The 25,832-nt window shown below is 42.2% G+C and overlaps 1 protein-coding gene across 2 annotated transcripts in view; it reads left to right on the forward strand.

Annotated features, from left to right (window-relative positions):
- Positions 1–8,047: 8,047 nt before the first annotated feature.
- Positions 8,048–25,832, forward strand: part of LOC127567475 (EF-hand calcium-binding domain-containing protein 14-like) — a 64,744-nt gene continuing 46,959 nt past the window's right edge. The window contains exons 1-2 of one of the 2 annotated variants that reach the window (XM_052010433.1): positions 8,048–8,446; positions 11,015–11,184. In XM_052010433.1, coding sequence (XP_051866393.1) covers positions 8,328–8,446; positions 11,015–11,184 — 289 coding nt within the window. In that variant the 5' untranslated portion in view covers positions 8,048–8,327. The remainder of the gene's footprint in view (positions 8,447–11,014; positions 11,185–25,832) is intronic. The other variant, XM_052010434.1, reaches the window with a different exon arrangement.

Genomic DNA, 25,832 nt, shown 5'->3' on the forward strand with positions numbered 1-25,832 from the left:
AGGGTAAATATCCCTTACAGACAGAGATTGAATATTTATAATGGGGAATAAGGAGAAATGACACAAAATCTTTGTCTTCATGGAAGAAGATTCAATAAACTATCCAGTAATACTGAAGAAGCAAAGATGCAAGTGAGGAAATAAAAGAAATGTTAGTGAACAAAATACTATTAGATAAGGTAGTGAGCCTAGAATGACAAATCCCAGGAGCCTGATGATTTAAATCCCAGAGTCTTGAAGGAGATGGCCGTAGTGATATTGTAGAAGATCAATTCCTGGAATGTATATGAGATGATTTTCAAGAATAGTATCTTGAAGAAGTGACTAGAGTTTTGAATTACTCACCAAAGCAGAGTTAATTCATAATCTTGGTTTAAAGGGGTCCTTAGGAAAGAATAAACACAGTGATCATCTTCCAAAATTTAATAGCTTCTGGAATGATCCCTGCAGTTTGGAGGTGAGCAAATGTGACCCCACTCTTTTAGAAAGGAGTGAGAGTAAACAAGGAATCACCTGTTAGCTTGACATTGATAGTTGGGAAATTGCAAGAAACTATAATAAAATATGTGATATCAACACATTAGACAATAATATGATAGAGCAGCGTCAACATGGATTGATGAAAGGGAAATCATGTTTGACTAATCTATTGAAATTTTTGAGGGTGTATCTGGTAGAGTAGGTGAGGAGAGATCACAGAATGTAACATAGTTGGATTTTCAGAACTCTTTCAGTGAAGTCCCACAACTGGGGAACAGAATTAGAGCAAATGGAATTGGAGGTAATAACATGCATTAAGGGCTGACTAACAAATAGAAATCAATGATTAGGAATAAACAAGTCCTCCTCGGGTTGGTAGGCTGTGACTAATGGGGTACTGCAGGGTTTGGTGCCTGTGCCTCAGCTATTCAAAGTCCACGTCAACAATTTGGTTGAGGGAATTGTGTTTGCCGACTATAAGTGGGAATTTGAGTAATGATGATGATGCAGAGACTTCAAAGGTATATAGACAAGCTTAGCGACTGCACAGTGGAGCAGCAGGTAGTATTGCTGCCTCACAGTTCCATTGACTTAAGTTTGATCCTGACCTACAGTACTGTGTTTGGAGCTTGTCAGAACTCACTGGGACCGATAAGTTCCCCCTGCTGCTCCAGTGTCCTCCCACATCCAAACACTTGCTGGTTGATTAATTGGCCACTGCAAGTTATCTGCCTGTAGGTGGGTGGTAGGAGAATCAGAATGAGCATGTGAAAGAGAATAGGTCAATGGGAAATAGGTGGGAGAATGGGATTGATGGGATTGCTCTGATATCCAGCACAGGCTTATAGTTTCCTTCTATGTCAAAAGAAAATATGAAAATACGGGAAATAAGTAAGTGGACAACAATAAGGTAGATCTGTACATGAGGCGACATTGAGTAGATAGGCCTCTAGATTTTAGACGAATGAGAGGTGACCTCACTGAAATGTATAACATTTTGAGGGGACACAACAGAATAGATGTTCAGGAGGCTGGGATGTTGCCCTGGCTAAGGAATGTAGAACTAGGGGACATAAATTCAAAACAAGGGTTAAACCATTTAGGACTGACAGGAGAAGTTCCTTCACTCAGAGCATGGTGAATCTTTGGAATTTTCTACCCCAGAGGGCTGTGGAGGCTCAGTTATTGCTTGCATCCAAAACAGGTCGATAGGCTTCCAGATATTAATCAGTGGACGTGGACACAGTGCTGGAAAATGGTGCTCAGGATAGATGATCAGCCAAGATCTTGCTAAATAGTGGAGCAGGCTCAAGCCCAAATGTCCTGCCTCCAGTACTTATGTTCTTCATGGAAACTTAGGTAGGTATAGGGATGGCATTAAGTGGTGGCTGGTAGTGCGGAGCTAATGCGGCATGGAGACACTGAGTCTGATCCATAGACTGATACCAAAACACTGACCAGCAAAACACAGCAGTATTTATTTTTGTGATGGAGAATCACTGCCTTGACCATGTCTCCATGAAATATATTCACCTTCTGATGTTTCAGATCCAGGATACTACCTTCTGCTGGCTGTGGTGTGTACAAATGAAGGCAGCAGGATGGCATACTTGACACAGGAAGCTGGCACTGGCCACACACCAGCTTCGGTGGAATACCTGACTGTTCATAGAACACAGAACAGTACAGCAAAGGAACAGGCCCTTCGACCAACAATGCTGCGCCAAATTAATTAAAATATCAATTAAAGGCCTAACTAAACTAATCCCTTCTGCCTACACAATGTCCGTATCCTTCCATTCTCTGCACATTCATGTGCCTGTCTAAGAGCCTCTTAAACATCTCTGTCGTATCTGCCTCCACTACCACACCGGCAGCACATTCCAAGCACCCACCACTCTCTGAACAAAATATTTCTCATGCAGATCTCCTTTGAACTTACCGTCCTCTCACCTTAAATGCATGTCCTCTGGTATTAGACATTTCGACCCTGGGAAAAATATGCTGGTTCTCTATCTGTGCCTCTCATAATCTTATATCAGATCTCTATCAGATCTCCAGAGAAAACAACCCAAGTTTGTCCAACCTCCCCTCATAGCACATGCCCTCTAATCCAGGCAGCATCCTGGTAAACCTCTTCTGCACCCTCTCCAAAGCCTCCGCATCCTTCCTATAATGGGGTGACCAGAATTGAATGCAATACTCCAGATGCGACCTAACCAGAGTTTTATAAAGCTGCAGCATAACTTCCTGACTCTTGAACTCAATGTCTCGACTAATAAAAGCAAGCCTGCTATACATCTTCCTTACCACCCTATCAACGCGTGCAGCTGCTTTCAGGGACCTACAGATTTGTACCCCAAGATCCCTCTGTACATCAACACTGGTAAGAGTCCTGCCATTAACAGTGTACTGTCCCTTTATATTTGATCTCCCAAAGTGCAACACCTCACATTTGGCTGGAATAAACTCCATCTGCCACTTCTCTGCCCATATCTGCAACTGATCTATATCCCACTGTATCCTTGTAACCTTCTACACTATCCACAACCCCACCAATCTTTGTATCATCTGCAAACTTAATAACCCACCCATCCACATTTTCATATTATATATACACTAGTCACGGACCTCCAGCAGAATAAATCCCATGAACCAATACCCTCTATCTTCTATGGGCAAGCCAATTCTGAATCCAAATGGCCAAGTCACCGTGGATCCCATGCATCTTAACAGAGCCTGTTCCATTCCCTGCACAGATAAGTGGCACCTATATATGTGCTATAATGTTTTTTCCAGGCTGTTGGAAGGCATATTTATTTTGCCTTCTTCCATTATTGTGCTTTGTGGCCAGTTGGAGTGAAGAGAAGTAATGGATTATGTTGAAGAAAGCTGATCTGCAATGGTTGTTTTGGTGACCAATCATTAGTGACATGTCTGGAGCTGTGGGTTATTTGCAATAGGTCCGTGATCCATCAATATTTTTAATCACCTTTAACATCATGGAAACAAATTCACCTTTTCCTCAGCAGTTAAACATTTGGGGAGGGTGTGAGCAGGCCGGTGGCACCTCTAATCCTATTTGCTGGTCAGCTTGCAATTAAACCCATTGGCAACTGGCTGAGACAAGCTGGAATCTGTTTGTCATTTTTTAAGCTGTTACTCACTAAAAATTGCATCATACTAGGTTAGGTAACCAAACGGTTACACAAGGAGCTCTTCCTTTTTAGATGCAAAATAGGTATTGGTATTGGTATTGGTTTATTATTGACACTTGTACTGAGGTACAGTGAAAAGCTTGTCTTACAACCTGATCGTACGGCTCAATTCATTACACAGTGCAGTTACATTGAGTCAGTACAGAGTGCATTGATGTAGTACAGGTAAAAACAATAACAATACAGAGTAAAGTGTCACAGCTACAGAGGAAGTGCAGTGCAATAAGGTGCGAGGTCACAACAGGGTAGATCGTGAGGTCATAGTCCATCTCATTGTATAAGGGAACTGTTCAATAGTCTTATCACGGTGGGGTAGAAGCTGTCCTTAAGTCTGGTGGTACGCGCCCTCAGGCTCCTGTATCTTCTCCCCGATGGAAGAGGAGAGAGGAGAGAATGACCCGGTGGGTGGGGTCTTTGATTATGCTGGCTGCTTCACCAAGGCAGTGAGAGGTATAGACAGAGTCCAAGGAGGGGAGGCTGGTGTCCATGATGTGCTGGGCTGTGTCCACAACTTTCTGCAGTTTCTTGCAGTCCTGGGCAGAGCAGTTGCCGTAACAAGCCATGATGTATCCAGATAGGATGCTTTCTATGGTGCATCTGTTAAAGTTGGTGAGAGTCAAAGGGGACAAACCAAATTTCTTTAGCCTCCTGAGGAAGTAAAGGCACTGGTGAGCTTTCTTGGCCATGGCTTCTACGTGATTTGACCAGGACAGGCTGTTGGTGATGTTCACTCCCAGGAACTTGAAGCTCTCAACCCTCTCGACTTCAGCACCATTGATGTAGACAGGTGCATGTACACCGCCCCCTTTCCTGAAGTCAATGACCAGCACTTTTGTTTTGTTGACTTGAGGGAAAGGTTGTTGTCATGACACCATTCCACTAAGCTCTCTATCTCCTTTCTGTACTCCGATTCATCACTGTTTGAGATACGGCCACATCAACTATCTTCCTCCTCCTGCACTGTTGTAAGTAATAACCCCGAGCAAGCTTTGGGCTGTCACCAGCCACAATCTAAAAGCTGCCCATCCACTTCCCAACTGGGAAAGGTGCACAGAGGGCACAGGGCAGTCACTAGCAATGATGGCTGATCATTCATTGGCCTCCTGCCGCTATTAAGTCTAACTGGCTGGGATAGAATTTTGTAAGGGTTTCATGGGAGGCAGAGCAGAAGATATGATGGGCTCTGACGTTGTTTGTAGTGCCTGGTAGAACCCGTTAGCTATTCTTGGACCCCCAGGGTTTTGCATTAAGCTCAGATGGGGTAAGGTATTCAGCAGTGAGATGAGGAGAAATCCCTTCATTTGGAGGTTGCAGAACCTCTGGAATTCTCTACCACCAAAGACAGTGGAAGCCATTTCCGAAATATCTAGGAAGGAGCTAGAGAGACTTCTAAACAGTAAAAGTATCAGGGTCTATAAGAAGAGAAGAGGAATAAGGTATTGAGATAGAAGATCAGCCACGATGGGATTGAATGGTGCAGCAGGCTTAAAGGGTTAAATGGCTCCACTCCTGCCTTTATTTTTCCATGTTTCCTCAAAGAAATATTCTGCGTGCAGAAGTGCCTGTCCCTTACCCACTCAGGTCCCAGCGGAATTCCCCCAGGATCCTCTCTGCAATAATAAATATAGGTAGTGCTGAGGTCAGAGTAGTATCCATGTGGAGAGAAGCGGTTAATATTTCAGGAAAACAATCCTTCATCAGAACTGTAAGAGTGACAAAACGACTGTGTTAAGACACACAAAAATTCTGCAGATGCTGGAATCTGGAGCAATACACAAAAAGTGCTGGAGGAACTCAGCAGGTCAGGCAGCATCCATGGAGGGAAATAAACTGTCGACGTTTCGGGCCAAGGCCCTTCATCAGGACTGGAAGAGGGAAGACTCCAGAACAAGAAAGTGGGGGGAGAGTTTGGAGCACCCCCAGGCAGGTGATAGGTGTATTCAGGTGATAGGTGAGTGAGGTGAGAGGGGGAAAAGTAGGTAGGTAGGGGAGGGGGAGAAGATGTAAGAAGCTGAGAGGTGATAGGTAGAAGAAGCAAAGGGCTGAAGAAGGAGGAGTCCAGTAGGAGAGGGCAGTGGACCATGGAATAAAGGATGGAGGAGGGGGAGGTGATGTACAAGTCATCAAGGCGGGGGAGGGCAGCTGTGGAGAATGGGAGGAATGGATGAAACAAAGGAGGTGTATGTGATAAAGGTGGCACAGCAGGCAGTGGTGCAGCCTCACCATTCGCTGTGACTGGACTGGTTTCCCTGGCACTCATTTCCTCCCACATCACAAAGACATGCTGACTGGATGGTTAATTGGCCACTGCAAACTGCCCTGAGTGTAAGTGGGTGGTAAGAGAATCAGCATGGAGTTGGTAGCCATGTCAGAAAGAATAGGCTATGGGAAATTTGTGGAGGAATGGGACAGATAGGATTGTGGTCACCAAGTGTCACTACTTGCGGAGGTTCCCTCTGTACCTGGTGTTGCGGAAGATAGGCCTGGCCTCGATCCCGTGCAACGTCCCAGTCAGCTGGACGTTGCCCACCACCTGTCCTTTGTGGAAGGATTCTTTCAAGTAAACACATTTGACCATAGGTCCATCAGGCAGTGGTCATCACGGAACATACTGCATGACAGGGACACTATGGATTCTGTGGAGTTGTTCCTGGAGCAAATGGTCCAAACCATGTGGCAGAAGAACTCATCTCCAGATCTGACCAACAAGCACCAAGACCTTGCTTGGCTGGAAATGAGAGCTTTCCTCTACAGACAACATACAGGTTAGGAGGTTGTGGGCATGCTATGTTGGTGCCGGAAGCGAGGTGACATTTGTGGGCTGCCCCCGGAACATTCTACACAAAAAGATGCATCTCACTGTGTGTTTTGATGTACATGTGACTAATAAAGATATCTTATATTGCCCTCAATGATAAAAAATGGAGGGCGATGTGGGAACGAAGGGTTAGATAGGTCTTAGAGCAGGATAAAATGTCAGCACAACATTGTGGGCCGAAGGACCTGTACTGTGCTGTAATGTCCTATGTTCTATGTAAACTGCCCTTGGGAGGCTGCGGTGGGGAAGAAACAGTCACCCACCCCTTTGCAGACTGTGGATTTGCGAGTGGGTTATGGGAACCGATGCAAGGGTCCATGTCCCGGTTCATCCCCAGCAGCTGAATGACGGAAGACTCGCTGATCTACGGGCTGTTCCCAGGGACACACACAAAGACAGACATCAAGTGCTGCTGGAAGGTCATCAACTCGGTGAAGCACGCACTTTGGTCTGCCCGAAACTCATTGGACTTCCAGCACTGCGAGGTGTCCATAGGGGAATGCTGCCGGCTGGCACAGACCAGGCTGCAGGAGTACTTGCTGAGGGATGCACTGAAGCTCGGTGCAGCCAATGCTAAGGCTCTGTGGGGAAGGACCACAGTCTCGGCTCCTTCAGCTACTGCACATTGAGGGGAAGTCCCTTGAACAATGAAAGAGGTATCACCTCAGGGGGCCACGTGAGTGGCAATGGTGCTATGTTTGTTTGTGTTCTTTTTAAAGTTTACACCACTGAATGTAACGACTGTAAATGTAGAAGTTTTTTTGCACTGTTTCTTCCTTTGTATATATTTTCTTATTATGAATAAAGTCTATTTTTGAAATTAAAAAAGATAGGATTGTTCTGGGAGCTAGTATGGACCCAAAGGAATGAATGGCCTCCTCCTGTGTGGATATTTGAAAAAAAGCAAGAGTGGAGACCAAGGTTGTCTAGGTGACACAACTGCTGATCTGTCCAGGGGACTGTTGACGGGGGCAAATTAACGAGGGCACCAAAGGGAATAATGTTCTGGAACTGTGAGCTGCACATCACAGCGATTGCTGAATATCTGAAATAAAAGAGAATGCTGGCAATACTCAGCAGGTCGGGCAGCATCTATGGAGAGAAAAATTCCACCACAGACGTTCCTTCTGTCACACCACTCTCTACAACTTAAAACATTTGTTTTCTCACGTTCCTTGTTCCGATTAAGGGTCATCTTCCTGAAGTGCTGATTCTCTGTCTTTGGTCTCTGCCTGCCTGCTGAATATCCCCCGAATTTTTGTTTTTATTTCAGATTTCCAGCATCTCCTGTTTCTTCTTCCCTTCCTCTTCTGCAACAATTCATTCAATTTGCTCCAGGTCGACAGGGCGTTGACATCAATCCCCACTTGTTAATGCCTGGTGATTTAGCCCCTTTTTAGAACGCAACAGGTTGTTATGTTGAAGAACATAATCTATCTAAAGTACATTGTTCTGGTCCTGAAAGTCCCTGTCCTGAAAGTCTGCATATGTATTGAGAAGAAATAAAAGGCCTTGTCTTTGTGAAAACCTCACTGCTGCTTGTTGCACGAAAATAAAGGGATTTCTATTAGACTAACATCCACCCAAATGTATTGTGCAAACAGTGAGTCATTGATTGAGTGCTGGCTGCAGGAGGTCCCGTGCTGTCATGCTGGGTGGGGTCTGCAGGTAATTGATGCTGACAGTCACTTGGCGCTTGGGACCTGGCAAGTTCCACCTCTCCGCCTCTCCTCCCCAAGACTCGCCGGGCAAAACCTGTCTGAAGGTGTGCCTGAAGACTGATTTGTGAGGAATTACTGAGCGTGAGCACTATGCCGGAGCCGCAGAAAACCGAGAAGTACGTGCTGCTGGACGATGATTCGGACTGTGAGACGGAGGAGTTCAACAAGATGAAGATGTCCCTGATGGACAGTCGCTCAGTGAAGAACGGGTAAGGAACAAGCTGCGACCACCTGCAGCCTCCAGCTGCAGTGGCTAAAACGGCGGCAGAACAATAACTGCATTTCCAAACAAAACAATTTTACTTTGGCAGTTCACTGATCCTCAGAACGGGCAAACCAGGTAAACGCCACGGTGGAGTCTCGACTGGATGCTCCGCTTGTCACACTCCCCCTAGTTTGCGATTCACCCAAACTGTAGCTCTTTGGCCTTGTTTCTATGTTGATAATGTAAGGTTGCAGCTTCAGTGTCGGCCGTGGCACTCTTCCCTCTGAGTTAGAAGTTCGTGGGTTGAAGTTCCAGTCCAGAGAATTGGGCTAAAAAGTCCCAGGCTCGCACCCCAGTGGGGTACTGCGGGGATGCAGCACTTCAAAGAGAGCGTGCGAATTATCCTTCTTGTCTTTACCGATACTTGTTTCTCAATCAATATCGTTAGTCATTATTGCTTTGCTGTTTGTGGCAAGAAGTTCTTGTCTGTAAGGTGCTTTGGAATGCGATGAAGGTGCAATATTCTAAATGTCCTTTGAATATTGAAAATTAAGGGATGTTCTAATTGGGATGTGGAAGATGATTACAGAAAGGGAGAGGAACGGTTTCCTTTGGTGTGGGAGCCCTGAACCCTCCCTGGGTTACAGATGACCTGATTTACCGAAATCTGACTTTATGCAAATTCTCCCATACATTTTTCAAGCTAATAATAATAATGAAATGTTTCATGTCAATGACTTGAAACACCATATATTCCATTAGTTTAATTATGGGTAGTGTTGGAGTGATTATTCAATGAAATGAAAGAACTATAGCAAGTGCATGTAGAGCAATATGATATGGGGTACTACAGAAAACAGACCCTTCTGACACAGAGTCATAGAGTAAGAGAGTCATACACCATGGAAACAGGCCCTTCAGCCCAAATGGTCCATTCCGACCAAGATTCCTATCTAAGCTAGTCCCGTTTGCCCATGTTTGACCCATATCCCTCTAAACCTTTCCTACCCATGTATTTGTCCAAGTGTCTTTTAAATGTTGTTAGTGTACCTGCCTCAACCACTTCCACTGGCAGCTCATTCCATACAGCCCACCCTGAGGGACAAAACTCATACATAACTCAGGGACAGCCTTATATATAGAATGACAGTTGCGCCATTCAGGATCATGTTGGGCAATGCTGCTTCACACAAAGGATGGTTCAGATTTGGAACACTTTATCGCCAAAAGCTGCTGAGACCGGGTCATTAGAAATTCAAAATGATGAGATTAATAGATTATTATTAGACAAGTAGAACAAAAACAAGGTAGGTAAATGGAGGTAGGATTCAAAACAGCCAGGACTGTTTTGGACGGTAGTGCAAGCCTTCTCTTGTTCATATTTTCCCCAAATAATGTAATTCTTTGATCTGTTCTATATCTGATATAATTTTAGGCTCATAACAATGTTCAAAGAAGCCCCAAACCAAGCTAATATGTACAGTATCTCCCATCAATAATTATTTTGCCCAATAGAAATGTGCATATTCTTGCCCAATAATAAGCAACCCACTACTTGTTATCCGCTTTTAGTCTGGCAGTAAACTGTTATAAATAAAAACAGAAAACACAGTAAACACTCAAAATCAGGTAGTATCTTGTGGTAAGAGAAGCAGAGTTAGTGTTTCAGGCCAACATTCTGATCAAGGGCCACGGATCTGAAATGTTAACTCTTTATTGGTCCATAGGTGCTGTCTGACTTGTCTTCTGAACCCAGTTCATTCTGTTTAAAATGAAAACAACATTCTTAGAAATTAAAATTTTAAACACAATAATGCACACAATGTAGTGCCAAGATTATACAATTCCAAACATCTCATTAGAACAATAACTTGGCATTAGACCAAAGAAAGAGGTCTAATAGATGACTGTTAAGTAGATGACTGTTCAGGAGAGTCTTAAAGAAAGAAACAATGGAAGAGAAGGACATAGGGAGGGAATTCCAGGTTTTGGGGGTTAGATAACTGATGGCACATCTATGATGGGGTGAAGGTGGTAATGTTTGCACAAGTGGCAAGAGTTGGATGAATGCAAAGTTATTATGAGGCTGCAGGACTGGAGGAGACTGCAGAAATGGGAAGGAGTCAAGTTATGGAGGATTTTGAATACAGGGGCAAGAATTTTAAAATCATCTTGGTGGTGGATTGGAAACCAAGAACAGGGTGAGGACGCACCCAGACAGCAGAGGGTTGGATGAGTTCAGGTTCATGAAGGGTCAAGGTGGAATGCTGACCAGGACAGTTTGGAATCTTGTACATTTCCCCTTCCGATGTCTCAGCTATTATTCTTGTGCTGGCAACATTCCTGAAGGCTGCTATGGTGTACCGTCACACACTGGCACTATGGTGAAAAGTAGCAATATACTTCCGTGCCATTAGCAATCTTCCGTGATGCTGAGAACCCAAGACACACACAACTACTCAATTGTATCTTGTATAGTATGCCAAATGTATAGGACAAATGAATGTCCTATAACTTAAGCAAAGATGTAATGAAATTGTAATAGTAATGAAAATCTCTATTTCTATTGTAGGAGAAAATATACTGCAAGTAAAGCTGGCAGATGTTCTGCTTGGTGTCAGCCACAGTGGATTTGTCATAGTTTGTTCATCTTTATCCTCCTCGCATCTCAAGTATTTTTGTTTCTCTGTATACTGAGGCAGCATTGGGAAATAGAGATGATAAAGCTGGAGCGAACCATGGGTAAGCAAACTGTGAGATTAAGAAACAATCACTTCTAACTATTATGTGAATAAATTAACTTCCTTTATCTTTGCTTGATTAAACTGTGGTATAAAAATCTATTGCAAGCTCACACTTGTACATAATTATCTTAATTACAAACTCATTTTTTTAGTTTTCCTGCCTTTAGATTTGAACAAAACTGATATTGAAACACAGGCCACTGGAAATCCATTTGAAAAGGAAATTAAATGCCGAATTATGGAGAAGGAACCTATGAGTGGGACAATCGGATAGCTCTTCCCTATGCTTTTTTTTATTTTAAGCTACTTCATTTGGAAGCCACCAATATTACATATAATAAACCTCACCCCAGCTTACTCTTGCAATGAAATAAGACATGTTGGACTGTAAAGTGAGGGACTTTGGAGAGCCACGCAATAGATTACATCCCTACTGTTATAAAAATGGATCACCTCTGGCTCAGCCCTGAATTGCACCACAGGGGATCTATGGTAAATTGAAAATAACAAGGGTCCATACAGTGTCCCATTCATAGCATCTTTCAGCCTGAAATTTATGATGCAATCAATCTTGTTTTTAAGACATTTTACTATGCAGTAACAGGCTTATCTCTTACATGTGATTTGTTACATTAGCCATTATCCATACTTGCACATATTGCTCTCAATAGGCTTGACTGTGCTCAATCCAGCCTGCTACCCACGCTCATCCTCTGCACTTTTCCTGTGGCTGTTCTTCCATGTGAGCACCTGCTGGACTAATCAAACTGGCCTGGCTGCTCTGGGCATCCCATGAGGCAGGATGGCCACGAGCAGCAGCAGGGCCTGGAACAGCAGATCCTGATAACCAGAGACTTAAAAACAGATTTCAGTCATCAAACAAAAATGTATATAAAAATAAATGAGAAGTCATTTGCTCCCAAACTCTTTAAAGTACTATAAATTAATAGAAAGGTAAAAATAAACAAACCACTTACCTGCTCTCACCTTTGCAATCGAGGTCAGTGACCCCATTCAAATGAATGTGTTCACATTATACATGACAGATGCATCGCAGGTGGGGCAGCTGTGAATCCCTCAGTTCAGGACATTAGTGAGTCCAGCAGCAGAGCTCAGTGGTCAGCTGTGCTGGATCATTTCCAATATCTTCCTTGGATTGCACAGACACTGAAACCAGAGTTGAAATATTCTGTGAAAACAGTATCAAACCAACTCCTCGTAGGGACATCATTACTTTTTTGGGTAGAAAGTAATAGATTGTCTAACACATGGCTTGACATATTGGTGCACACACAATTTGATCTTCCTTGTTACAACTTGTCTGAAAGTTCAGTTACATAATTACCTTCAATCTTCTGTAAAGAATATCAGGCAATATATTTGGAAAAGTTATATAACATAGCTTCCATTCTTCAGTCTGTAAATTTGAGAACCATTTGGGCAACTTTTGCTCCTCTTTTGGAGAAAGAAAGAAGTTAATCATTAATAATGTCATGGTAACTTTGAGAATAAATTTAACCTTTCTTTAAAAGCTTTCTAATGCTAGTCCCTAGTTCACTCCTCTTTCCCCCACCCACCTCAGGAACTTTCCACTGCCCCTGCCATAGGTGCAACACCTGCCCCTACACCACCTCCATCACCTCCATCCAGGGACCCAAACAGTCCTTTCAGGTGAGACAGAGGTTCACCTGCACCTCCCTTAATATCATCTACTGCATTCAATGCTCCAAGTGTGGCCTCCTCTACATTGGTGAGACCAAATGCAGACGAGGTGACCATTTCGCGGAACACCTGCACACTGTCCATAACCGTGATCTGCATCTCCCCATTGCCAGTCACTTCAACTTCCCCTCCCACACTATCACTGATATGTCAGTCTTCAGCCTCCTCCACTGCCAGGAGAATTCCAAGCGCAAACTGGAGGAACAGCACCTCATTTTCCGTCTTGGAACCTTGCAGCCTAATGGCATGAACATTGAATTCTCCCACTTTAGGTAATCCCCACCCCCTTCCCCACAACCCCCCCCCCCCCACCATGCTTCTTCTCTTCTTCCTTTTCCAATCTCTTTTTTCTACCCTTTTTTCCCCTTTCTCTCCTTACCTTTGACCCATCCCCTGGTGGATCTGCTCTCCCCTCCTCCCCCACACCTGCCTATCACTCTCTCTTACCTGCATCTACCTATCACCACCTTGTGCCCACCCCACCTCCCCCTGTCCCCCTATCACTGCTCTGCTTTTCCCTCCTATATATTGGGTTTCCCTTTTCCTATCTTCAGTCATGAAGAAGGGTCCTGACCAGAAGCGTTGACCACCTGCCTTTCTCCACGGCTGCTGCCTGGCCTGCTGAGTTCCTCCAGCATCAGAGTATTTTTCATCTAGATTCCAGCATCTGCAGTCCTTTGTTTCTCTGCTTTTACTAATGTTAAGATCAATAATTTATTTGCATGGTTTAATTTACATTTGTAGAATGCAAATTTGTAACAAAGCTTTATCAAATGTACGCTGGTTTGTTATTTTTTAATAACAATAACAGGCTGATGTGGGGTAATTTTCAAATTGAGTAAACTTCCAGAGAAAATCAATCTGCCCACTAAGGAACTAAGCCAGTTTTCAAGCTCTGATTTCATAGGGTGGGATCAGCAAAGGGACAGTGATTCAATAGGTCAACTGATTGCCCAAGCATTGAAATGCCAAATGATCTCTGAAAACATTAGTTTCTTACATTATGTTTCAGCCACTATGCGATGAAGTTCAAACCAAGTTTTGATCTTTAATGTTAAAGAGTAATTGGATTCATTCACCCTTCCCTAGAATTTTTGTCTGCAAAATTTAGCAAAGTAGAACTACAAAAAATGAATTCTGTTTCATGCTAAAGTTTTGCTTAAAAGTATGCCCGTTTCCAACAATCGAAAAATGACAACTAGGTCTTTTCTAAATTTAGAAGTAACTAAACAGAGTTGAATTCATGTGCCTGAATATAGAAAGACTTGCTATCTTTATAAATGAAACCATGATTGATAAATTTCAACTACAAGCAATGATTGTCCATCAGCTAGCTGCTTATTCCCAGTTATTCTCTTTGAATTCATGTTGACTCACACCACTGCAAACTTCATCTTCATTACCAAATCATTATATTATTTGTTTTTGATATAATATTTCTATTTTCTATAACCCACAAGAATTTAAATTTATCTTCTCTGATGATGGAACTCTACACACTATTGAACCAACCGACAAAACTCTAATCACTAGAGTTCAGCAACACTATGACCACTTTGATCACTTTGTACTAAAATTGACTTTTTTCATTCTAATTGTATTCTTTCTTGCAAAAGTTGTTTTCTTGTAAAAATTATCAGAAATAAATTCATGTTTATATGACACTATGTGCCTGTGATGCTGCTCCAAGTTTTTCATTGCATCTATGCATACATGTACTTGTGCATATGACAGTAAGTTCAACTTTGAGATATATTACATTTTCCTTTTTAATTGGTATTTGGTTTATTATTGTCACATGTACTGAGATACAGTGAAAAGCTTTGTTTGCATGCCATCCAGACAGATCATTCCATACATAAGTACATCAAGGTAGTCCAAAAGAACATACAAAAACAGAACGCAGAGTATAGTGTTTCAGTTGCAGAAAAAGGTGCACTTCAGGTAGTCAAGTAAGGTGTAACGGCCATGATGAGGTAGATTGAGAGATCGGGAGTTCTTTATCATACAAGAGGTCTTTTCAAGAGTCTTATAACAGCAGAATAGAGGCTGTCCTTGAGCCTGGCAGTATGTGTTCTCAAGCTTTTGTACCTTTTCCCGATGGAAAGGGGGATAAGAGAGAATGACCAGGGTATGAGGGGTCTTTGATTATGTTGGCTTCTTTCCTGAAGAACTTAACTTAAATAAGCACAAGGATATTTTAGGTATTAAATTTTGTCTGGTCAAACATGTGTAAAGTTTAATTATTAAAATGTTTTCATTGTTTGATTACCATTTATTTATTTGGGTTGGACTGGTTTGCTTGGAAAGCAATTCTTATGAACAGTACAGAGCTTTTACCAAATATTTTTCAAAGATTCATCACAGGGGTGTGAAATGTAGTGTCGATTCATGAGTAGAGCATAGATTCTATCCTAAATTCATACAGCACAGAAACAGGCCCTTCAGCCCATTAATTCCATGCTGACCATCAAACAGGAATCTATACTAATCCTATATTATTCTACTCAGTTTCCCCTCAACTCTTCCCCCCCACCCCCTCCCCCCCGTGATTCTATCATTCACCTGTACATTTGAGGCAATTTATTATGGCCAATTAACTTACCAACCAGCCCACTTTTTGTGATGTGGGGAAAAAAGATGGGAAATCCACAGGTTCACAGGGAGAATGTGCAAACTCTGTACAGACAGCACCAGAGATAAGGAATGAACCAAGGTTGCTGGAGTTGTGAGGCAGCGGCTCTACCAGCTGTGCCATTGTGCCACCCGATGTGTATTTTATGAGGGACATTTAAGTTGATTTGAGGAATTAATGAAGGTTTAGGCTTCAAACTGTAGGCTTCTTTCCCATTCCAGAATAATAACTTATAAAGGATTATTGAAATAATAATGGTGATTTTTGTCTGTGAATTTAGAAAGAGAAAGGAATTTGAGCAGCACAGCACAGTGGTGTAGGTAGTGGAGCCGCTATCTCACAGTACCAGAGACCCAGGTTCAATCCTGACCTTGAGTGCTGTCTGGGTGAAGTTTGCACATTCTCCCTGTGACCACATGGGTTTTCTCCAGGTGCTCCGGTTTCTTCCCACAGCACAAAGTCACGGAGGTTGGAAGGTTAACTGGCCACTGTAAACTGCCCCTCGGTGAGTGGTAGAATCAGGGGGAGTTGATAAGAACGTGAGGAGAATAAAAACAGTAATTAATGGATGATTAGTGTGGATGGATGGTTGATGGTCAGTGTGGATATGATGGGCCATAGGCCCTGTTTCTCTGCCATATCCCTCTATAACTCTATTACCTCATAAATGAGTTTGTAATTGTGGAATTACTTTGGCTATGTTTCTCTTGAGGAGTGTTAAATGTAATGAGGAGTGTTAGATGATTCTTAAATGTAAGTAGAAGCAATTTGTAGAATTGCATGAAATAGTGACAGCAATTCTCTCTATTGCCATTGATAACTGAAGTTGTCTGAAGGGATGGCATTCATACTGTTAGTATCGATACCCAAAATTGTGCAGTGTTACATTTTAAAAATTCTTTACTACACTTAAAGTGAACTTGTGGGAACTGGATTGGTTAGTGCTCATTTCCCTGGGCAAATTGTCCAAAAATTGATTTAATACAGGATATGCTAAATGTGCAATATTGAGTATTTTCACCTGCATTTAGCTGCTGAGATGGTCATTCAGTAGTTGCTTTAGTGGTGACACTGATAGTGACCCTCCAGTACAGGAGGTGTTGCTCTGCCTGGCAATGGCAATTCAGGGCGGAGAGGGTCCTTGGGGCAGAAGGCAATAACCTACCCTCAGAGAGACAACATCTCATCTAGTCTTTTCTGATGAACAAATTATTCACAGGCTCAGGTTTTAATGGTTGTCATCACTGGGTTACATGAAAAGCTATGGGAAGACCTTCAGCGTGCTCTGGTGCCGAGACTGCTTACTCCATAGGGGATCAGAGAGTCATATATCATGGAAACAGGCCTTTCAGTCCACCAAGTCCAGACTGACCATCAGGGCCCCATTTACAGTCCTCATCTTATCCCATTCTGTTCTCTTCACACTCCCATCAACTTCCTTTGGATTCGACCATTCACCTACACACCAGGAGCATTTTACATTGGTCAATTAACCTACCAACCTACAAGTCTTTGGTATGTGGGAAGAAACCAGAGCACCCAGAGGAAACCCACACGGTCACAGGGAGAACCTGCAAACTCCACAGAGACAAGACCCAAGGTCAGAATTGAACCAGGGTCACTGGAGCTGTAAAGCAGCAGCTCCACCAGCTGCTTCACTGTTTCACCCCCTAGTCAGGTGAACTTGACTCTCAACTTCCTCTAGATTTCTTCCATTTCTCTCTACCTGTTGCTAAACCATTGCCTCAGCAAGATCCTGAAGAATTTTCTGAATATCAATGCCACGTTTCCAGGAAGCACACACGACATCCTTGGAGAGGCCTGACTGCCAGATGTTTCTCACGCACCAGCCCTGCCAGAAAGTTTGAATCGTGGGAAGGGCCAGGAATCCTCTCTACCTCTTCAGCTGCTCACGCCAGTGGACTATCCAACCATGGGAGCTAAGCAGAAATACAATGATAGCTGTGAAAGTATAGATGTAGCTGCTCTTCAATGTCGAAGTCTCCTGAAGGTGAGAATCTGCGGCCTTCATCATGCCAGAGGGTAAGGGGGGGGGGGGGGGGCAAACGGCAGTACATGCTCAGCAGGTGCAGAGATTTCATCATGGTGGGTGGCATGTTGTATAAACTGACCAAAAGAAGACCAAAGTGTGTATCTGAGGAAGAGCAACAAGGAGAACTGGAGCCTGAGGGATGTGGGATGCAGATGAAAGAGCAGCAAGTGCAAGAGCATGAGGAAGGATCCGAGGGACGGTCCCAGTAGAACACTATAACCCCATCTCCCAGCAGTGCAAGGAATGGAGTCTTTGTCCAGATGAGTAACAATGGATTTACTGAATGAAAGACACTTTACATAAGAAGCCTGTCAGATCAATGTCTCCAGTGCAGTAAAAATTACTCTCCCCTCACAATGATTCTTAGCGTGGACATAATCTGCTCATAATCTGATTGGAATAATAATCCCTCACATCTTCATTTGCAGGACTACCTGCACAAACCATAACACACCAATGAATGAATCCCATGTCCAGTTACTGAAACAACTCACGAGAACTGTTTTCATAATGTGCAGCTCACCCTGATGTATCTTGAGAGGATTTAAAAATTATTTCTGCATTATTCAAATATGTGGGGATTCTTGTTGCTGGGGGAGACAACTGGTCAGCATTCAATAAGTAAGGTCCTGTTGTGAACTATGCAGATCCTGCTTTAGTGCATGCCTCTGCATGTAAGTCAGCCTAACTTTATTTCAAACACCTTTCTGGCCAATTTTGTCATTTTTATTTAATGGAGGACATGATTGGTTTAAGTGGGAAACACGCAACCGTGTAACACCAAAAACAAGTTCTTGGCACCTATATTTTTCAATCTATTTTATATTTCTTAATCCAAATTCTAGATAGCAATTAACTTGTAAAATAATTGATGAATATGAATGAGGTTTTTCAGAGGTCTTCAAATAGATAGCACATTGTATAACATCATTTTATACTGAAGAGACTATAGAAACAATTGATCTCAATGATTTTAAAAGTACCAAATAGTAATTAGTCTATATAGAAGCTTGTCTGGCATCTACAACAATATGAGCAGAAGGAAAGATTTGTATCATATTATAAAGAAAATCTGAGAAGTACATATGTGATAGAGAGATAAAGTTTTGAAAGGGAAGATTTGTTGTGTTATGTGGTAAGGTTGAAATTGTGATTTGGAAATTAAAAATCAAAATTAATTGCAGCAGACATTTTATTATCCTCGTGTTCTAATCAACATTTTGTGATCTAACTTTTTATGATGTTACATTAAAATAGTCCCATTACCTACAATCAAATTATTCTTGTTTGTGCTTGAGCGAGTGATTTCACCTTCATGGCCGTGCCCTGCTTCCCTTCCCAGTTTCTGTCTTTTCCATTTGCCAGACTATTTAATTATACTTGTCACTGTAGAGATTCCTCAATCTGCTCTCTTGCTCTCCCATGAGAGAGAAATTACAAACAGGCTGCAGTCCAAAGTCTCCCAGCTAATATGCAGATTTGTTCATTAACATTCATTACAGTTAATGTTAGAACAAAAGAACCAAATTAACCAATGAAAAGAAATACAAAGCACTTAATCTGTTCAAAATATTTAGTTCCATGCTTATTTGTACATCAAGACCTCAGCTTGACTCAACATCTAAGGCTTCAACTGAATGTTTTCTCCCAAAATGGTTTCCAGAAATTTTGACTGGGCTTAATTCTTTTTTCTCTTGGCGTTTGAACCCTTTCCTAGTACCCCTTCAATCCACCAAAAAAATCATCAACATTGAGAACAGAAAGCCTTTGATAATCTCCCACATAAAAGGTTAATGTGTAAAATTAAAATGCATGGTATTGGAGGTAATGTATTTGCATGGATTCGTAATTAATTGACAGACATGAAAAGGACAGTAGGCATAAAGTAGGCCTTTTTCGGGTGCCAAGTAATACCTAGTGGAAGACCACAGGGATCAATGCTTGGGCCTCAGCTGTTCCTAACATATATATCAATGGGATAAGGGAGCAGAATGCAGTGTTTTGAAGTTTGCCAATGATGCTAAACTGGTGAGATTGTGAATTGTAAGGAGGATGCAAGGAAGCTTCAAGGTGATTTAGACAGATGGAGAAAGTGGGCAAACACATGACAGATGCAATATAAAATGGATAAATCTGGTTATTGACTTTGATAGGAGAAAAGGAAAGGTATTACTTCAACTATGTTAGGTTGGAAATTAATGATGTTGAAAGAGACCTGAGTGTTCCTACACATAAGTCACTGAAAGAAAGCATGCAGCTGTAGAAAAAATGCTGAGAAGACAATTGGTATATTGGCCTTCAATGCAAGACAATCTGAGTACAGGAGTAAGGGTGTCAGTCTACAATCTTATAATACCTTGGTGAGACCCACACCTGGAGTGTTTTATGCAGTTGTAGACTGTGGACTAAAACATGACATGCTTGACCTAGGGTGAGTACAGTGAAGATTTCTACGATGGCAGAACTGCTATCAGAAGAGTGATGGCACTGACTGAGTTTCTATTCACTAGATGTTAGAATAATGAGAGGGGATCAAATTGAAACATAAAATTCCATCAGGGCTGGACAGACTGGATTCAGGGAATATGTTTTCCCTGGCTGGGGTATCTAGAACATGGAAGCCACAATCTTAGTTTACAGGACAAGAGATTTGGGACTGAAATAATGACAAGTTTCTTCAGTCAGAGTGCTATTAACACTGTGCTACAATTTGCCAGGTGTATTCTTTTTCCCTTTTTTGAACAAGGATGTCATTTCCACTCTTGAGTACTCTGGCACCATCCCTGTTTCTAGGGAGCTTTGGAAGATTGGAGCCAGCCTTCCTGAATTCCTGCCCTTATTTCACTCAGCAATGTTGGATGCATCACATTCAGAAGCAGACAACTTTTCCTGTGCTATTTTTTAGTCTTCCCTTTGTGGCACTAACATGAAGATTAATACCTTAAAAAGATTATTATAAAGCATAACAACAGTGTTTGTTTCGTACCTCTAACATGCCAAAGCATCCCAGGTACTTCAGAAGAGGATTACCAAAAACCAAGATTAGTGATTTACTGCTTTGTGGATAAATGAATAAAAGCTGATGAATTTGCTCTTAAGTTAGTAGCAAAATATCATAATGTAATATTTAATTAGCTTTCTTAAATTAGACATCTTGATAAACGACATCTAATTTAAGAAAGCTAATTAAAGAAATAAAAGCTGAAAGTGCTGGACATATTTCTTTGAAGAGGAAATAACGTATTTTGATGAGGGCAATGCAGTAGATCTGGTTTGCATGGACTTCAGTAAGGCCTTTGACAAGGTCCTGTATGGGACATTGGTCCAGAAGGTTAGGACCCATGGGATCCAGGGCAACTTGACAAGTTGGATCCAAAATTGACCTATCAATAGAAGAGGGTGAGAGTAGAGGGTTGCTTTTGTGATTGGATACCTGTGACTAGTGGTGTTCCACAAGGATTGGTGCTGGGACAGTTACTGTTTTAATATACATGCATGATGTAGATGTGGAAGTAGCAGGAATGATCAGTAAATTTGCAGATGGCATTAAGACTGGTAGAATTGTTGACAATGTGGTGGGTCGTCTTAGGCTACAGAGTGACATTGATGTGTTGTTGAAATGGGCTGAGAAATACCAGATGGAGTTTAATCCAGATAAGTGTAAGGGTGATACACTTGGTGAGTACTAATGAGACTAGGACATACACCATGAATGGTAGGGTCCTAGGAGGTATTGAGGAACAGAGGAAAGTACAAGTGTTGGCCTGTATAAGTCCAAAGATCATTGCAGGTGGCAGCGCAGGTAGATAACCTGGTTAAGAAAGCATATGGAATGTTGGCCTTCATTAGTCAGGGAATGGAGTACAAATGCTGGGAGGTTATGCTCCATCTTTATAAAACATTTGTCAGACCTCAGCTGGAGCACTGCATGCAGTTCTGGTCATCATACTCTAGGAACCATATGATGGCGCTGGAGAGGATGCAGAGGGGATTCACTGGGATGTTGCCTGGGATGAACCATTTCAGTTATGAGGAGAGACTTGAGAAGCTGGGTTTGTTCTCCTTGGAATAGAGGAGATTAAAAGGGGACATGATTGAGGTAAATGAAATCATGAGGGGTATCGATAAAGTAGACTGCACAAAAAATTTCCCATATAGGTAGATAAAACTAGAGGACATAGATTTAAGGCAAGAGTGAAAGGATTTTGAGTGGAACTGAGGGGGGACCATTTTCACCCAGAGAGTGATGAGCATTCACTGCCTGAGAGAGTGGTGGAAGCAGAGTCACTGACTGCATTTAAGAAGTGTCTAGATGAGTATTTGGATTACCTCGGCATGGATGGCTACAGGCCAAGTGCTGGAAGATGGTATTTATATGGATGGGTGCCCTCTGATCAGTATGGATGTGCCTGTGTCCGTGCTGTATGACTCTGACACGACTCAGCAGGCAGGGCACATCTCTGGAGAGAGAAACAGGATAATATTTCAAGTCAGTGATCGTTCATCGGAACTGGAGAAGTGAGCTTTTAGCTGTAGAGAGGTGAAAGGTGGACAGAACAAAAGGAATGTCTGTGCTAGGGTGGAGACCAGAGATGTCCTAGTGATACAACTGCATTTCTTGCTGACTAAACATAGGTGATGATCGCTTGTTAGTCATAGCTGAGCTGCCTGGCAGTGTGTGAATAGAGGGAAATGAGTGAGGGCAATAAAAAGGGAAAAAATGCTTGATCTGCAGACTGCAGCACAAACAGAAACTGCTGGAGACACTCAAGGCATCAGGCAGAATCTGCAGAAAGAGAAACAGAGTTAACAGATTAGGTTGAAGACACTTCAGCAGCACTGTGTGTTTCTAGCATTTTCTGTTTTTGCGTCAAATTTCCAGGATCTGCATTCTTTTCGATGGAAGTCTGAAATAAAAGAGAATTCTAGGAATGCTCAGCAGGGCAAGCAATATTTCTGGAGGAAGGAGAAACAAATTAATGTTATAGGTCTCTCTATAGATGCGTTGGGTTAACCTGAGACATAAATCTGTTTCTCTGTCCACAGATAATGCCTGACTTGTTAAGCATCTTCAGGATTTCAGATTTCCAGCATTTGCGGTTTAGTTTTTTCCATTAATAAAAGATAGGATCTATAACAGCTCATGTAGTCATTAGTGAATCCCATTTAACAGCAACATAGTGTTGCTGGACTATTATAAGGGAAAAAACAAGCCTGGTTCTGAGTATTGACCTAAATGAGAAGGCACCCAAGATAGATTAACACTTCTATATACTTGTAAGGCTCTATTACAGAAACCTTGATTTTAGCTCTGTTACTTGGCTACAAAGAAAATGTTGGATTCAGGTGGGGTCAATTGTTCTGCAGTCCCACAGAGCTCAGGCTGTATGAGTAGGGTGATATCTGAGAGCTGCTTTGAGTAGAAGGGTACTATTGTTCCCTTGTACTGGATTAATCAATGGAGCTTTATTTACTGTGTAGGCAATGTAAAGGGTCTTTTATGAGATAACTTGCATGAAAAACACAAGAAAATGATGGTTAAATTACAAGATGACAAAGTGAAGACAGATAACTCATTGAGCCAGTGATGGTTATCGATTTCAAAGGAGTGTAACAGCAATGTTCTGTTGTTAAGTTTGCTGGACTTTAGAGAGGATGGTGATTATACATTTATATGCAACTGTAACCAATGCTAAACTGTTTGATTGCCATGTACTTTGGAGATATACGCACATCCTTTATTGCATTAAAGGTTCAGTTTCTTTTCTATGTGAATACTTCCCATTCTTGTTTATATTCTCACACACTTATGCAGTATTGATTGATTAAGTAATTAGAAGCCTACAATCCTGTGGCACTATGGGATATAGTGTGACACTGCAGATGAAGCAAAGTCACAACATCACTAATTTTAACTAATGCTACCTGTGTACTCAGGTCAAATAGAATATCCTTAATACATTGAAACTAAGAATTAATTAACAGGTAATACCAGTTATTGGATTTGGGCTATCCCCCAGCAGATTTAGTTTGTGGCATGACAAAAACAAGCAGATAATATAATGCGGAGGAGAGCAAGTGGGTTGTTTGCCATTCACTCCAGTCCACTCTGAAAAGCAGTAAGTACCATATCATTTAATTCAGGATAAAACAGCAAGCTTTTGGATCAGATCTTGCTGGCTCTGGTCCTCCCACCCAGAAACCCTGTGTTTACCCAGTCAGAAAAGGAAGACCTGTCAGACTGGTGTGAAATGTCAAAAGCATGCGTTGGACTGCAACGGGGTTTACAGAAGCAGTGAAGAGGCCCTCCCCAAATCATCCCTGACAGTTGACAGGACCCCACCCAGAAACAGCTTTCAGGTTGTGAGAGATTAACTTGGAACTCTGTTTACTAGAAAAGTACCTGGAAAGGGCATGGTGCCTGGTGAGAAAAGACAGGACAGGTTTGCATTCCCTGGAGTTATGGGGAGTGAGTGATATCTTGATTGAATGAGATAAGATCCTGAGGGGTCCTCGCAAAGTGGATATGAAGAGGATGTTTTCTTTTGTGGGAGAAACCTAAAACAAAAGGTTATCATTGAAAAATAAGAGGTCACCCATTCAAGACAGAAAAGAGGCAAATATTTTCTTTCATAAGGTTGTGAGTCTTTGGAACTCTTTTTGTCAAAAGGCAGTAGAAGCAGAGTCTTTTAATATTTTTAAAGTAGGCAAAGATGGACACTTGATAAACAAGAGGGTGAAAGGTTACTGCCAGTGTACAGGATAGCAGAGATTAGAAGACAAAAAAAAATTCTGCAAATGCTGGAATCTGGAGCAATACACAAAAAGTGCTGGAGGAACTCAGCAGGTCAGGCAGCATCTATGGAGGGAAATAAACAGTCGATGTTTCAGGCCGAGACCCTTTATCAGGACTGGAAAGGAAGAGGGCAGACTCCAGGATAAGAAGGTGGGGGGGAGGGGGAGGAGCAGATGCAGGCAGGTGATAGGTGAGTTCAAGTGATAGGCGAGTCCAGATGAAAGGGGTAAGGTAGGTGGGTGGAGGAGGGGGGAGAAGATGTAATAAGCTGAGAGGTGATAGATAGAAGAGTCAAAGGGCTGAAGAAGGAGGAATCCAGTCGGAGAGGGCAGTGGTCCATGGAATGAAGGTTGGAGGAGGGGAGGAGAGGAGATGGGCAGGTCATAAAGGCGGGGAAAGGGAGCCACAGGAATAAGGGAAGACAAAGGAGTGGGGGTGGGGGGAGAAAAAGAAGGGGTGAGGTTACCTGATGTTAAAGAAATCGATGTCAGAGATTGGAATACAGTCAGATCATATTGAATGGCAGAACAGGCTTGATGTGCCAAGTAGCCTATTCCTGCTACTCATTCGTATGTTTGTGTGTCAACTATAAAGGTCTAAAATAATTTTTAATAGATAGTAAATATATCTGACATGTGGGGGCTTATAAAAATAGTAAAATGAAATAGGTAATTTTAAAATAAGACTGATTTTTAAAAATAAAGTTAAATAAAGATAACCAAATACTCAAAATATTTAAATCAAAGCAAAATAGTTTTTACAAAAGTTATTTGTCCTTTGCTGCTTCTGCCACAGCCCTTCATTGTTCAGTGAAATAAATAAGGCCTTGAACTCTGTCTGCATGGCTAGCAGAGCTGCTGTTTCCACAGTTCCAGGTTCAATCCTGCCCTCCAATGCTGTCTGTGAGGAGTTTCCAGCTTCTCCCTGTGACCACACAGGTTTCCTCCAGGAACTCCAGTAGTGGCCTTCCACATCCCAGAGGCATGTGATAGGTTAACTGGCCATGGTAAATTACACCTCTAGTGTAGGTGAGTGGTAAAATCTTGGTGAGTGCTTGTTGGGGGGTGGAGGGTGGTGGTGGGAGTTGATGGGAATGTTGGGAGAATAAAGGAGTATAAATGGATGCTTGAAGGTCGGTATGGACTCAGTAGCCCAAAGTGTCTACTTTCAAGCAGAGTGGCTCTATGACTCTATCGAACCTGGCACAAGTTAGAATCATGGACTTGTACAGTAGAGAAACAGGCCCTTCAGCCCAACTCATCCATGCCAAACACAATGCCTATTTACCCTAAGATCTGTGAATCTCAGCAGGATGAAGCACAACACTGGATTCTCCGCATTGAGTTCAATAGCAGTGTGAACTGACAGATTTGAAGAACTGGGACTTAAGCATTTGGCAGCACAGGTGTTCATGACTTACAGATGTTTAAATAACTAAAC

The sequence above is a fragment of the Pristis pectinata genome, chromosome 2 (genome assembly GCF_009764475.1).
Source record: "Pristis pectinata isolate sPriPec2 chromosome 2, sPriPec2.1.pri, whole genome shotgun sequence".
Classification (NCBI taxonomy): domain Eukaryota; kingdom Metazoa; phylum Chordata; class Chondrichthyes; order Rhinopristiformes; family Pristidae; genus Pristis; species Pristis pectinata.